Source organism: Nicotiana tabacum, chromosome 17, assembly GCF_000715075.1.
Source record: "Nicotiana tabacum cultivar K326 chromosome 17, ASM71507v2, whole genome shotgun sequence".
NCBI lineage: Eukaryota > Viridiplantae > Streptophyta > Magnoliopsida > Solanales > Solanaceae > Nicotiana > Nicotiana tabacum.
Window position 1 is genome coordinate 2,209,310 of NC_134096.1, and position 15,118 is coordinate 2,224,427.

Here is a 15,118-nt window from a genome sequence, read left to right on the forward strand (position 1 = left end):
GACCCCTGTCATGTCAAGGTGGGACCAAGAGAAACAATTCATGTTAGCTATAAGAAATTGAATAAGCTTTTTCCTGAGCTCGGGATCTAACCTCGTGCCTAGGTATACTTTTCGCTTGGGAAAATGTTCGATTAGCATTATCTGCTCTAGCTCTTCGATCGTTGATTTGGTAGCATCAGAATTATCGGGGACCATGAAAGATCGAGGGATCCTACAATAAGCACCTTCGCCAGTCTCCTATTTCTCAAGTTGGGTCGAGACTGACGTTTGTGATTGCTATTTGGTATCCCATTTTTCCTTCGAATCTGATTCCTTTGTCGATGATAATGATGATATCGGAATCACTTCGTCGACGACAAACATTTCTTTGCGGTCGGTTGCTCCACGTAGACCATTTTGATTCCCTCCGATGTTGGAAATTTCAGAACCTGGTGAATGGTCGAGGGCACTACTCTCATGCTGTGGATCCATGGCCTCCCGAACAGGGCGTTATATCGCATATCGCCCTCGATTACGTGGAACTTCGTTTCCTGGATGGTCCCGTCCATGTTTACTGGCAAGAATATCTCGCCCTTAGTAGTTTCACATGCCATATTAAATCCATTCAGTACTAGGGTAGCGGGTACGACCTGGTCATGTAGACCGAGTTGCTCTACGACCCTTGATCGAATGATGTTAGCCGAACTACCTGGATCAATTAACACACGTTTAACTTGAGTTTTATTCATAAGTACAGATATTACCAGTGCATCGTTATGAGGTTGCATGATTCCTTCCGCGTCTTCGTCACTAAAGGACAAGGTTCCTTTAGGCGTGTAATCCTAAGTCTGAGATCGCTTTTCTCTTATAATAGACATCTTAGTGCGTTTAAGCACCGGTCCCTGGGGGACGTCGATCCCTTTGATGATCATGTGGATGATGTGTTGTGGCTCTTCTTGTTCGTTTTGTCTATTGAAATCTCTATTTTTGAAATGGTTTTTGGCCCGGTCACTTAAATATTCTCGAAGGTGCCCTTCATTGAATAAACGGGCTACCTCTTCTATTGATTGCCTGCAGTCTTCGGTTTTGTGTCCATGGGTGACATGATATTTGCATATTTGATTGGGATTCCTCTGGGCTAGATCAGACTGCAGATGTCGAGGCCACATAGTATCTTTCATGTGTCCAATAGCCGACACGATGGTGGATGCATCGATGTTGAAGTTATATTCTGATAACCGTGGTGCTTTTTTAGGTCCGATATGCATGTTGAACCCATTCTTGTTCATCAGCCCTCGAGACCCTTGGCCTTGACCACTTCTCCTTTCGCCTCGTACGGAGTTATGTGTAGGTTCACTACCCCTACGATCTCCGTTATACGGTCGATATCGGTCCTTGTTCGACCTTGGTTCTTGGTCGACGTCTCTTTTAATAGCGGACCGAGAACCCAATTGATCATCTTCAACTCTAATCTTCGATTGATATCGATTATGCACATCAGCCCAGGTAACAGCCGGGTACTCGAACAAATTCTGCTTCAACTGTCGTGAAGCCATCGAGCTTCGTTCGTTCAGTCCTTGAGTGAAAGCTTGTACAACCCAATTATTTGTGACCAGTGGTAGATCCATTCATTCCATTTGAAAACGAGATACGAACTCTCTTAGCATCTCGTTATCCTTTTTCTTTACCTTGAAAAGGTTTGACTTCCTGGTCTCGACCTTTATGGCTCCGGCGTGTGCTTTTACGAAAGAATCTGCAATCATAGCAAAATAACTGATAGAGTTAGGCGGTAAATTATGATACCATATCATTGCCCCCTTTGACATGGTTTCCCCGAACTTCTTCAATAGTACGGATTCGATCTTGTCGTCTTCTAGATCGTTCCCTTTAATGGCACATATGTAATAGGTGACATGTTCATTGGGGTCGGTCGTTCCATTATATTTGGGAATTTCGGGAATGCAAAACTTCTTGGGGATCGGTTTAGGAGCCGCACTCGGGGGGAAAGGCTTTTGTATGAATTTTTTGGAATCCAAGCCCTACAATACCGGCGGTGCCCCAGGGATCTGATCAACCCTGAAGTTATACGTTTCTACTTTTTTGTCGTTTGCTTCAATCCTCTTTTCTCCTGACTCAATTCGTTTTGTCAGTTCCTCCAACATCTTGATAATTTCGGGATTAGTCCCTGATTCTTGTTCATTTGATCTCACTACAACTGGCCCCGTTTCGAGGGTGATTTCTCGGGATGGACCGGGCTTGGCCCTGCTCGGTGCCTGGGTTTGGCTCTGCAACTGAGCTATTACTACTTGTTGAGCTTGTAACATTTCAAAGATCATACGCAGGCTGATCTCGTCTTCTCCAATATTTTGGGTATTTCGAACTGCAGGTCGAGTTCCACCATGGGTGTTGTTTTCGGGGACGGAATGTTGATTAGCCTCGATGGCCACATGTGAATTGATGTTGATTGGATCTACATCCCGAGTTCCAACGGGATCGACGAGCGGCCTTTCATCCTCGGTCGTCAGGTTGTTGTTCTCATCTTGAAGGCCAGCTTCGTTGTCAATAGGTAGGGCCATTGATTGGGAGTTCGTTGTTTTTAACCTGAAATCAAAGACACTTCCAAGAGCAAGTGTAAAATGGTGTGTTTTGCAGAGATTCGTACCAAATAACCACTATTATCCTTATCCCCACGGTGAGCGCCAAACTATTTACCCGAAAAACGGATAGAGTTGAATTTATACATAGTTCTAAAGATATGTGGTATAACTTGGCACAAATCGGAAAAATAAGTAGAAATATGTCGAATATTGACTGTAAAAAAGGAATTAAATACAAACCAAATTGTGTAGAGAATGATTTATAAACAAGCAAGATGAATCAATGTCCAAAGTCCAAAAAAGATAATCTCTGCTATATTTCTGTGTAAAATCAATAATCTTTGAGATTTGAGGATGTATTGATGTCTCAATGTTCAATGTACCCTCTTTATAGAAATGATAACCACTCTTCATATAGTGGAAGAATCCTACTTTGGATATAATTAAAAATACATAGTGGGGAACCCATGATAGATTAATCAATTAGCTTTTCCTTGATTTCTGCCGAGATTCTCTCCCTTAGTGCGACTATAACAGCTTTGTTGTATCTTAGCTCGATCTTGGTAGTGGTCGGTCTCTGGATCTCGAGCTCGATATTAACTCCACTTCATCTTATAGCTCGATATTGACCTGAGCTCGATATTGACTCGAGCCCGGTATTGATCGGTCTGGGTCTTGAGCTCGATAACCCGGCTTCTCATCGTATCCCAATATTATAATGACGATCTTCGGTCCATTATGTTTCAATCTTGACTAATTATACGAAGGGCAAACTCGGTTTTGACCGTACACAATTTGCCTGCATTGTCGAAAGACGATTTATAAGTCGCATTTGCAGTCACTGTTTAGTTTTTTCCCATTTTGGACTTGCGTATTAGTTTATATATAAATTTTAGCTCTTCTAGGTAATGAACAATTAGAGTGACATTAACTCCTCTGATGGCAACCCCGATATAAATGATGATTCTTACCCGTTTGACCATATAATTTGGTTAAATTGTTTGAAATTTTGTGGTGCTTCAGTTGATGACTAAGAGAATACTTATAAATTGGGATGATTAACTGGATAGATTTAGAATGTTTATCCTCTTTCATTTATCAATAAGAAATTTTATTGATCATGCAATGTTTCTGGTCAATTAAGAAGAACAAAACCAAAAGGTGAGAATTTAAATTCATAAATTCTGGTCAATTAAATTCTGGTCGTGAAAGTATTTCCCCCTCTCTCCCCGACTTCTCTTTCTCTTTTTGACTGATACCCAACGGTCATCTTTTGATCGGGCATCTTACAGCGCCGGCACCGGCGACCACCCAATCCACCAGGTAAGTTTTTCAACCATCTCTCCCCTCTCCCTCTCTCTCTTCTACCACTTCTCTCTCTCTCTCTCTCTCTCTCTCTCTCTCTCTCTCTCTCTCTATCTTCTCTCCTCCCTACTTCCCCAACCCTAACAATAGTCGTCGGGCAACTGCTGCTCTGCCGGCAATCATTCCGGCGATTACTGTCCTCTCTCTTTCTCTTCTCTCTTTTTTATTTCTCTTCTCTCCTCTACAAACCCTAGACCTCTCCCCCTTCCTCTCTGCTTTCCCCATTTTATTTCCTCTTCTTGCTGCCTCTTTGGGTCTGGTCAGCGGCTGCCTTTGCCGGTGCTTGCTCCGGCGTCGTGAAAGTGGGCAGCCAAGGCTTCCAGAAAGTGGGTCACCAGGTACAGTGGTGACAACACCCCCTCCCCCCGTTTTGGTGTTCTTATTTCTTTTAAAATCTTCAGGTGGATAGTCGCGGCGTTCGGGCAAGCAACACGGGTCATCTCCGATTGGCATTAACAAGGGACGATGGGAATTTGGAAGGGAGCGCGATACATTGATCCAGGTTCTGTTCTCGGGAGTTGGTACCTCCCGATCTCTTGTTTCACTTCCCCTTATGGTAGCTTATTGTTGTCTTATTAGTTGATAGTAGTCTAGGCATGATTTTAGCGGGCATGTAGTACAACCTGTTTCCTTTGCGTTTGATCGTCGCTTGTTCTGGCTGTGGTCTGTGATGGTAGAATTAGGTCATGTCCTCGAGAGGGGAGGGAGGCGGGGCAGGGGATAGGGGTGAGGCAGGGAGAGGAGGGTAAGGGGGAAAGGGTGCCTATAGGTTGAGAATTGGGTCGTGGAACATAGGGACGTTAACGGGTAAGTCTATCGAGTTGGCGAAAATTCTCCAGAAGAGAAAGGTCAATATATCATGTGTTCAGGAGACTAAGTGAGTAGGATCGAAGGCGAAGAATGCAGATGGGTTTAAACTGTGGTACTCTGGACGCTCAAAGGGTAAGAACATAGTGGGTATTTTGGTGGATAGGGATCTTAGGGAGTCGGTGGTTGAGGTTAGGCGGGTGAGTGACAGATTAATGGTTATTAAGTTAGTGGTTGGATGGCTCACTCTTAATGTCATTAGCGCCTACGCTCCCCAAGCGGGCTTGGATGAAGAGGTTAAGAGGTGTTTCTGGGAGGGTTTGGATGAAGTGGTGCGTGGTATTCCACCCACGGAGAAGTTATTTATAGGAGGGGATTTCAACGGGCATATCGGGGCGTTTGTTAGTAGTTATGGCGAGGTTCATGGCGGATTTGGCTTTGGGGTTAGGAACGGAGGTGGAACTTCTCTATTGGATTTCGCTAAGGCTTTTGAGTTGGTGATTGTGAACTCTAGGTTTCCGAAGAGGGAGGAGCATTTGGTTGCTTTTCAGAGTATGGTGAGTAAGACTCAGATTGATTATTTTCTCCTAAGGAGGTATGATATAGGGTTGTGCAAGGATTGCAAGGTTATCCTGAGTGAGTCACTCACGACCCAACATAGGCTCTTGGTGGTGGACGTCGGCATACCGATATGGAGGAAGAGGAAGGTGGTTCGGGGTCATCTGAGGATTAGGTGGGGTGCCTTGACGAAGGAGAAATCTCACGAGCTGGGGAGGAGGTTGTTGGCTATGGGGGCCTGGAGAAGTAGTGGGGAAGCAAGCGGTATGTGGACGATGACGGCGAACAGTATTAGGGAGGTGGCAAGAGAGGTGCTAGGGGTCTCGAAGGGTTACTCGGGCGGGCACAGGGGTGACTGGTGGTGGAACGCCGAGGTCCAGGGTAAGGTGGAGGGAAAGAAAGCGGCGTATCGGCGGTTAGTGGAGAGTACGGACGAGGAGGAGAGGCAGATAAACATAGTAAGCTATAAGGAAGCTAAGAAGGTGGCGAAGTTAGCGGTCACAGAAGTGAAGAATGCAGCATTTGGTCGCATGTACGAAGAACTTGGGGACAAAGGCGGAGACAAGAAGTTGTTCCGGCTGGCCAAAGCGAGAGAGAAAATGACTCGTGATCTAGACCAAGTGAGGTGCATCAAGGACGAGGAAGGCCGAGTGTTAATGGAAGACTTGCAGATTAAGCGGAGGTGGCAGACGTACTTCCATAAACTGCTGAATGACGAAGGGGACCGAGACATTGTGCTAAGAGAATTGGAGCACTCCGAGTGTCATCGAGATTTCAGCTACTGTAGGCGCATTAGAGTTGAGGAGGTTGTCGGAGCTATGCGTAAAATGAGCAGGGGCAGAGCGACAGGGCAGACGAAATTCCAGTAGAATTTTAGAGGTATGTGGGTAGAGCAGGATTGGAGTGGCTAACTGGGCTGTTTAATGTTATTTTCAAGACGAAGGAGATGCCAGAGGAATGGAGGTAGAGTACGATGATTCCGCTATACAAGAACAAAGGCGATATCCAGAACTATAATAACTATATGGGCATCAAGCTACTGAGTCATACCATGAAAGTGTGGGAGGAGGTAGTGGAAGCGAGGGTGAGGAGGCTGGTGTCGATATCCGATAACCAGTTTGGGTTCATGCCTGGTCGTTCCACTACAGAAGCGATCCATCTTATTCGGAGGTTGGTGGAACTGTACAGGGATAGGAGGAAGGATTTGCACATGGTGTTTATTCACCTAGAAAAAGCTTATGACAAGGTACCTAGGGAAGTTCTTTGGATATGCCTGGAGGTGAAATGTGTTCCGGTGGCCTATATTAGGGTGATTAAGGATATGTATGATGGAGCTAAGACTCGGGTTAGGACAGTGGGGGTGACTCGGAGCATTTCCCGGTTATTATGGGGCTACACCAAGGATCTGCGCTCAGCCCGTTCTTATTTGCTCTGGCGATGGACGCACTGATACACCATATTCAAGGGGAGGTGACACGGTGTATGTTATTCGCTGATGATATAGTTCTGATTGATGAGACGCGAGGCGGTGTTAATGAGAGGTTGGAGGTTTGGAGACCGACCCTTGAGTCTAAAGGATTCAAGCTGAGCAGGACTAAGACTGAATACGTGGAGTTCAAGTTCCGCGGTGTGCCGGGTGAAGCGGACATGGACGTGAGGCTTGACTCTCAAGTCATCCCAAAGAAAGGGAACTTCAAGTACCTGGGGTCGATTATTCAGGAGGGTAGGGATATTTACGGGGCTATTACGCACCGTATAGGAGTGGGGTGGATGAAATGGAGGCTAGCGTATGGTGTCCTGTGTGACAGGAAGGTGCCTCCGGAACTTAAAGGAAAGTTCTATATAGCGATGGTTAGGCCGACCATGATTTTGGGGCAGAGTGTTGGCTAGTCAAAACTTTTCATACCCAGAAGATGAAAGTTGCATAGATGAGGATGCTGAGATGGATGTGCGGACGCACTAAGCTAGATAAGATTAGAAATGAAGATATTTGGGTGAAGGTGGGCGTGGCTCCCATGAAAGACAAGATGATGGAAGCTAGGCTTAGATGGTTCAGGCACGTGGGGAGGAGAAGCTTGGATGCACCAGTAAGGAGGTGTGAACGGCTGGCCTTGACGGGTATGAGAAGAGGTAGAGGGAGACCTAAGAAATATTGGGGAGAGGTGATCAGGCAGGACATGATGCGGACGCAGATTTCCGAGGACATGGCCCTTGATATGAATTTATGGAGGTCGAGCATTAGGGTTGTAGGTTAGGAGATAGGAGGCTAGTATGTTAGTGTTTTGTTTTAGGCTGCTAGTGGCTCCAGTTGTGTTCTTAATACTTCATTAGGGTCGTAAGTTAGGCTGTAGTATGTTTAGTGGCCTTTTGTGTACATATTATTCCCTTGCGTCTGTAGTACTGTGCCTTTGTTACTACTTAATGTTACTACTTTGCTCTCTATTTTCTGGTTATTGTGTTGCTGGTGTTATCTTTCTGGATTCCGTTGCTGTTACTGATACACTGTCTCTTTCCTTCTTGTGCCGAGGGTCTACCGAAAACAGCCTCTCTCTACTTCGGAACCTCCTGAGTAGGAGTAAGATCTGCGTACACATTACCCTCCCCAGACCCCACTTGTGGGATCTCACTAGGTTGTTGTTGTTGTTGTATACCAAGCTTAACATTTTAAGTATTTATGGACATCCGGCCCCTATTAACGGACATGTGTCAACAATGTCAGCATTACAATATATCTACTCGTGTTATTTATGTGGTGATTAATAATAAAGATATAGTTATGCTTTGATTAACGATGATGAGTTATACATGAAATACTTATGCTAAGGCATTTAATCTTAGATAGTTTAATTCATGCATTACTAATACACGTATTCTTATTAAATAATACATATATAAATTAATGTAATATTTTATACCACAAATCAAATAGTAATAAATTAGTTGTATAGCAATTATTATTTTCCTTGTGCGATCACCGAAACAAGAATGTGTTAGGGATTTATGTTGGTATTAATAATCTATATATACAAACCAAACGACTTCTAAAGATACATTTAAAATCGTATCCAAGCAAATATTATTACATAAACTGGTAAGGAGGGAATAGACAAGAGTTATACGTAACAATAACAAACTCAGTATATTTTTACTAGTGGGGTTTGGGGAGGGTTGTGAGTATACAGACCTTACTCCTACAGTAACGTAGAGAGGTTGTTTCCAGTAGATCATCGGCACGAAAATAGAGCAGAGCAACAAGCAGTAACGAGAACAAAATTAAAAAAAGAAAAAAAAAACGAAACGAAAGGAATAACATGTACAATATAAGAATACAAGAGTGATGTTACAACATTTATACGTAATTGATGATATTTTTCATACGGCCAATACAAAGATATTTCTAAGTACTATATCTCTGCCAGTCACTCTCATGACATGTATGCCAGCCATTGGCCAAAATATGATAAGAAACGTGTGCTCATTAATGCATTACTCATCTCATCCTCCCCCAATATATTGTTACATCCCATCTCATAGCCTAAAAAGATCATTTCCCAATACACCAAAAAATCTTTTGCAACAATGGCCTCAATAGCTGGTGTTAGTATCACAACCCCAAGAATTTTCGCCAAAACATGTGATTCCTCTAAGGTTCAAGCCTTGAAATTTCCATGCCTGAACAAACCATGGAAAAATTCATCATCAGTCCAATTTGGACATGGAAAATTGTATCTTAAGACCATAGGTGCAACACCAGATAATAAGCTTTCTGATTTAGTAGCTGATAGTGTTAAAGAAGCTGAAGAAGCTTGTGCTGAGAACCCGGTTAGCGGAGAGTGCGCGGCGGCTTGGGATGTGGTAGAAGAGGCGAGCGCAGCAGCGAGCCATGCTAGGGACAAGAAGAAGGAGTCTTCTGACCCTTTGGAGAATTACTGCAAGGATAATCCTGAAACTGATGAGTGCCGTACTTATGACAATTGATTTAATTACTAAGTCATGTTATATTTGTTGTTATTCTCAAACATAATACCTATATGGTAATTTGATACTCTTGTTGTTATCCTCATGAATATTCTTGAATGCTAAAGAGTCCTGTTTAAGTAGAGCTCATACTACACTTTTCTTGAATTTGCTATCACTAAGGATGTTATATATCATCTAACTACCAAGTTTATCGCCAATCTATCGCTAAATAGGATTAGCTACAAAATTAGCTATAGATTTGTCCATCGCCTCGGTCTACGTATATATTACCTATCTCAGATCCTACTTTGTGAGATTATATTGTTGTATAGATTTTATCGCCAATTCCTTTTTTTAGTAGTAGTAAATAGTCTCCGATATATTTTCATGATTGTCCTCTTCTTGCAAATGAGTTAACTTTTCCAACTCTCAAACTAAACATTCCATAAATTGAATTTGTTGTAAAATTTACTCCTCATTAGTTTGATTCAAGTAACCAAAGGTTGCTCACAATTAGTTAATCAAAACTTGCAGACCAGATCCGCTTATGATTAACGTTAATCTTTAAAGATTTGTCACACCAAATCTAAATTTATGGCTAATCTTGGAGTTATTTTCCCCCACGTTCAATAGTAGGATTTTACAAAATATCGATGATTCGTTATGGCCAAAATTTCATACTTGAGTTCGTGAGCTATGAAATAGTACATCAAATCAAATAAATTCCATGACCACCTGAATTCTTGATCATCTCTTGTTCTACTTTTGAACTAAAAGCAAACAAAGAATTCGTTTAGGGCCTGTTTGGATGGTCGTTACGCATGGTTTCATAATGTAAAATATCATATTGTATAGTATCGTATTATATTGTATTGTACTGTATTAATAAATATAATGTTTGGATTAAGGCTGACAAGTGGGCCGGTCCAGGCCCGGGACCGCGGACCAAATGAGCTAAACGGGCCAAACGCGTTAGGACCGGTTTTAGTGGGTCTGGGCCGGTCTCGCGGGCCGGTCCTATATTTTGGGCCCGTCAGGGATCGGGACCGGATCGGTCCCTTAGCGGGCCAAATGGTCCCAACGGTCAAATTTTAAAAAAAATTAAAATATAGTCGTTGGGCTATCAAAAATAGTTATTGGCTATTTATAAAATAGTCATTTACCCTCCCCTCCCCCAACTTTGTTTTAACCCCAAACTTTTTATAATTACACTTTTTTCCTATTTTCAACTATAAATGCCCCCTCATTTTTTTATTTTTCTTACAAAATCATCAATCTATCACAATCTCTCTAATTTTCTTCTATAATTGCTACTATTGCTTACTTTATTGTTACTAAGTAACAATAATATTATTGTTACTACTTTATAATATATATTATACATTTAGTATATATACTATACTATATATACATCTTATATAAGCTATATAAGAGTATATATATACTTTTTAGTAGTAACATGAAAGGACCAAAGTATGGTACTTTTTAGCTGGTATAAATATGGGATGATGGAAGATCAAGTTTAGCTCAACTAAGATTACAGTTTCAACTAATTTACCACTCTTAGATATATTAACCTCTTTATCGGCTAGCTACACCAGTAGCATAACTAAATATAATGTCTCTTAAAATTATATTTAGCTATGCTACTGGTATAGCTAGCCGATAAAGAGGATAATATATCTAAGAGTGGAAATTAGTTGAAACTGTAATCTGAGTTGAGCTAAAACTTAATCTTCCATCATCCCATATTTATATCAGCTAAAAGTATCATACTTTGGTCCTTTCATATTACTACTAAAAAGTGTATATATATATATATATATATATAAGATGTATATATAGTATAGTATATATATATATATATATATATATATATTAAATATATAATATAGTATAGTATAATATATATATTAAATGTATAATATATATATATATATATATATATATATATACTGAGTGTATAGTATATAAGCTATATAATATGTATATACAGTATAGTGTATATATATATATATATAAGCTATATTCGATATTAAATATTGAATATTAAAATTTAGGATGTTAAATAAAATTTAGGTCACAATTCTACAATAAAATTTACAAAACATTGCCTTAGATATTTTTTTTAACATCCTTTTGTCTCTAATATTTATTTAATTTAATTTTTTTTTAATCTGTTGGACCCACTTAGCCCATTTAGCCCGCGGGCCAGGACCGTTTAGCCCGGGATTAAATAGTCCCGGACCAGTCCCTACAAAAAGACCGTTTAGCCCGGGACCGTTTGGCCAGTTTAATTTGGGACCGGCCCAGGACCGGAACCGTTTGGACCGGGCCACTTGCCACCCTTAATTTGGATAGATTGTATCGTTTATCATGGTTTAATAACATATTTATTGTTACCACGCAAAAACTCCCGATTTTTCATGGTTATATGACAATGAAGTTACAACGAGTTTACAACACCATACAACATAATTTTAAGAACAATGGAAACAAACATGGTATCAATGAAAATAATACAATAATGAACCACGGGAAATAACCATACAAACAGGGGGTTAGGAACTGTTTGCACTACAGCATTGACATCCCAAAGATCAACACATTGAGCAACTGTTACCCGATGGCTTTCTGAGATTACTCGGAAGGGCGACGTAAGGCTAAGTAACCAGTAAGGCTAAGTAACCAATGTCCGTAAGGTTACTATCCGCCAACCGGAGTCCCCTCCGTACGCTAGACAAGACTGTCAGTGTCATATGGAAAAACCGATGTCAAAAACAATTGAGAGAACAGAAAAAAGAATGCATATATAAACGAGGGGACTAAATAATATATAAACGAGGGGACTAAAAGAATGCATATATAAACAATTGACATCATACTGCAAACTGCTAGTTCATAAAACAACTAAATAATGAGGTACCAATATTAGCCAAAGGTAACCTGACTAGTAAGAAACCAAAGCTACATTGTCCATAAGAAAAAGAAATACCAAGGACATTTAATATGGATTTCTCTATTTCATACTCGGTAAATCTTCAGACCAGAATCTCAAAACAGCAACATATCAGAAGAAGCATCGATAGGTTGAATAGGGCAAGGCAGCTGCCATGGCTCAAGCAAAGTGTCGGGAATTTCAGGGAGGTCAACAGGAAATCCAGTAGCATCAGCCCAAAATTGAGTGAGCGAGTTCAGTGAATTCAAACGTTCAGTCAATTCAGCAATCTGAGCCCTCAACACATTGTTCTCTGCATCGATGGCACAATAATTTCTTTCAACAGAATCAATCCTCTCGCGGCAGATACTGTTCTGGTTCTGTAGCTGTGTTGTTTCGCTCATCAATTCTCCCAATCGCTGCTGCTTCCTCATCCGTGACCTACGAGCAGACTCACGGTTGGATTCCATTCTCTTCCTTTTCCTTTCATCAAACTTTGCATACCGCTGGTCTGCATCAGAACCAGAACTCACCGCTTGCTGAGTAGAAGCCATGTCGATTTGATTGACAATCAATATGTGAAACAACGGGAAACTTTGTATCCTCTTTTTTTATTAGATCGGCAAAATTTGGTAGTGTAGCTACAATAATCCTAAAATTAAATTGGACCGGGACAATGATGAATACGGCTAGCTCATGAAATTACGTAGAACCAGTAAAGAAAGACTACTGAGAAAGAGTGCAGAATACGAATTCTACGCATCTGGATAGCGTATGTCATGAATAATTTTGGAACTAAGAATCAAACATGGAAATTGTTTAAGAAATCCCAATCAATCTCTGGGAATCAAACAAGGCGTGTGAATAGATCCAAATCCAACGAGCGGGTGAAGGTATTAACAAAAAAATCTGCAATCGCACACAACAAACAAGATCGTTAAAAGGGGCCAAAAACTAGATCAAAAGGCAAAACAAATTCATTCATAAGAAGAACCCAAATAAACAAACTAAGTTTCACCCGAATTAATTGAGGTCGGCTTTATGAATCATCAGCTCTATTAAACTATTCTAGACTATCTTTATGTTGATGATTAACCTACCTAAAAGATTACTTTGGATATAAGACATTCCAATACAAAGGAAAGGTAAAAGTACTAAAGTTCACATCTTTTCTTAATTATTGTTTAAAAAGTTCTAATCTTTCAATCCTAACAAGAACCCAAATCAATAAACTAACCCTAACCCAAATTAATTGAGGTTCATCCTTACATTTATCAGCTCTATAAAACTATTTTAGACACCTTAATTTTGATAACTAACCTACCTAAGATAATTACTTTGGATATGAGTAATTCTGTTAAAGTTCAAATCTTTTCTAATTTTTGGTTAAAAAGTTTAGATCTTTCAATCAATATATATACTAATAAGTATTCATTATTGGGATTCGGAATAAAATCCATCTGCTTTTTTGTCTCTATTATTTTAGATTAATTATCCATCTTCTCTTTATCTGTACAAGAGTTATAAGGATAGAAAAAGAAACTGAAATCAAAGAAAGACACAGATATACAAAAAGGGATGCAGAGTAAATCTTAACAGAAATCGGAATTAAAACAAACAAATAGAAGAACTAAAAGCCGACAATAAAAATAATAAACAACAAAAAACAATAAATGAAAATACTGAAGATAAAGAAACCGAAAAGGGGGAAAAAAAAGAAGGTAAAGGAGAATAGGCATACCTTTGCAAAGGAGTAGAACAAAAGGGTCGAAAGAATGTTATGTAGGGTGAGAAGAGGGTTTTATATAGGGGAAGTGGAAGAAGCGTTTTGCGAAAATTAAGGATAACTTTTGATTATTTTAAGGAAAGTTGTGTCATCGGTGTCATGTGGTTGGCTGCAGTGTGATGACAGCTAAACTGAGTTTAAAGTCTGAGGTAAGTTTCCTCTGCCTTTCCTTATTTGTTGCTAAATTCAAAATATTTCCAAATGGTACATCTTTTATTATCTAATCCACGTTTTTATTGTGCATGTAATAATCTATTTTATTTTTACCTTTTCTTCTGATGTTTGGTATCGTGCTAGAACTAATCTACAAATTTAAGATTTATAATTAAAGATAAAAGGATTATATTTATCCCCTCGCAATTCTTGGTGGTGCTTGCAATATCTTCATTATTTAAGTCTTAAAGATCTTACCCGACATTATTATAGAAAATAAATTATCAAATTTCTTTGTTAATCCTTTGATGATATGGTTTTAATATGAAAGAGTTTCAAATACCTTTGTATACAATAAATTTGCATCAAGAAAATAATCGAGATCGAAAAATATTACAATAATAGTAATATTTAATTTCAAATAATATGAGTGTACAATCTCTATGAATCCTCTGATTCTTCTTTTCAATAGTAAATAAATTTAAGGGCATTTGAACTTGATCTTGAATATATAGTTGTTGCCACGAACGATGATCTTGAATTCAACTAGCACGAACTTTGATTTGAACTCGTACTTCTTGAATCTTGATTTGTTCTTCGTTCTTGAGCTTGAACTTGATTGCTTAAACTTGAACTTGTGGAGGAATTTGCAGCGTTTGATCCACGAGCGTCTAGTCCCTTTTCTAGGTTATAAAGACCCATATTTATAGTTGTGGAAGGGAAGAGTTATGATAAGAACAAACTCTTTCTGACAAATCAAATTGTGTGACAAGGCCCCATTTGATTGGCCAGAACATGTCACTTACACACGTGGCGCGGTTTCATTGGCCTTTTAATTTGGCTTGGCATGCTTTGTCATTTTGACATGTGGCTCGATCCTATTGGCTATTTCGTTTGACTTGGCGTGCCACATCATTTGACGCGTGGCACCAAACTGGGTGTCACGGCCCCTAATTCCCTCCGTAGGATATCGTG

The 15,118-nt window shown here is 40.0% G+C and overlaps 3 protein-coding genes across 3 annotated transcripts; 2 read left to right on the top strand and 1 right to left on the bottom strand.

Moving 5' to 3' along the window:
• The first annotated feature begins 4,963 nt into the window (after window positions 1-4,963).
• Window positions 4,964-6,175, top strand: LOC142171468 (uncharacterized). Its single transcript, XM_075233827.1, has one exon. It carries the CDS (start codon window positions 4,964-4,966, stop codon window positions 6,173-6,175), a length of 1,212 nt encoding a protein of 403 aa, XP_075089928.1.
• A 2,653-nt stretch (window positions 6,176-8,828) lies between these two features.
• LOC142171487 (calvin cycle protein CP12-1, chloroplastic-like) lies at window positions 8,829-9,406 on the top strand. The gene has a single exon (XM_075233863.1). The coding sequence runs from the start codon at window positions 8,886-8,888 to the stop codon at window positions 9,282-9,284; it is 399 nt and encodes a 132-aa protein (XP_075089964.1). The 5' UTR covers window positions 8,829-8,885; the 3' UTR covers window positions 9,285-9,406.
• A 2,699-nt stretch (window positions 9,407-12,105) lies between these two features.
• Window positions 12,106-14,082, bottom strand: LOC107807277 (bZIP transcription factor 53). Its single transcript, XM_016631633.2, has 2 exons — window positions 13,946-14,082; window positions 12,106-13,113 (listed from the first exon to the last, which is right to left on the bottom strand). Exon 2 carries the CDS (start codon window positions 12,756-12,758, stop codon window positions 12,321-12,323), a length of 438 nt encoding a protein of 145 aa, XP_016487119.1. The 5' UTR covers window positions 12,759-13,113; window positions 13,946-14,082; the 3' UTR covers window positions 12,106-12,320.
• Window positions 14,083-15,118: the final 1,036 nt, after the last annotated feature.

Excerpts from the sequence above, each read along its gene's own strand:
- LOC142171487 (XM_075233863.1), top strand. The coding sequence starts at position 8,886 with ATGGCCTCAATAGCTGGTGTTAGTATCACAACCCCAAGAATTTTCGCC.
- LOC142171468 (XM_075233827.1), top strand. The coding sequence starts at position 4,964 with ATGGTTATTAAGTTAGTGGTTGGATGGCTCACTCTTAATGTCATTAGC.
- LOC107807277 (XM_016631633.2), bottom strand. The coding sequence starts at position 12,758 with ATGGCTTCTACTCAGCAAGCGGTGAGTTCTGGTTCTGATGCAGACCAG.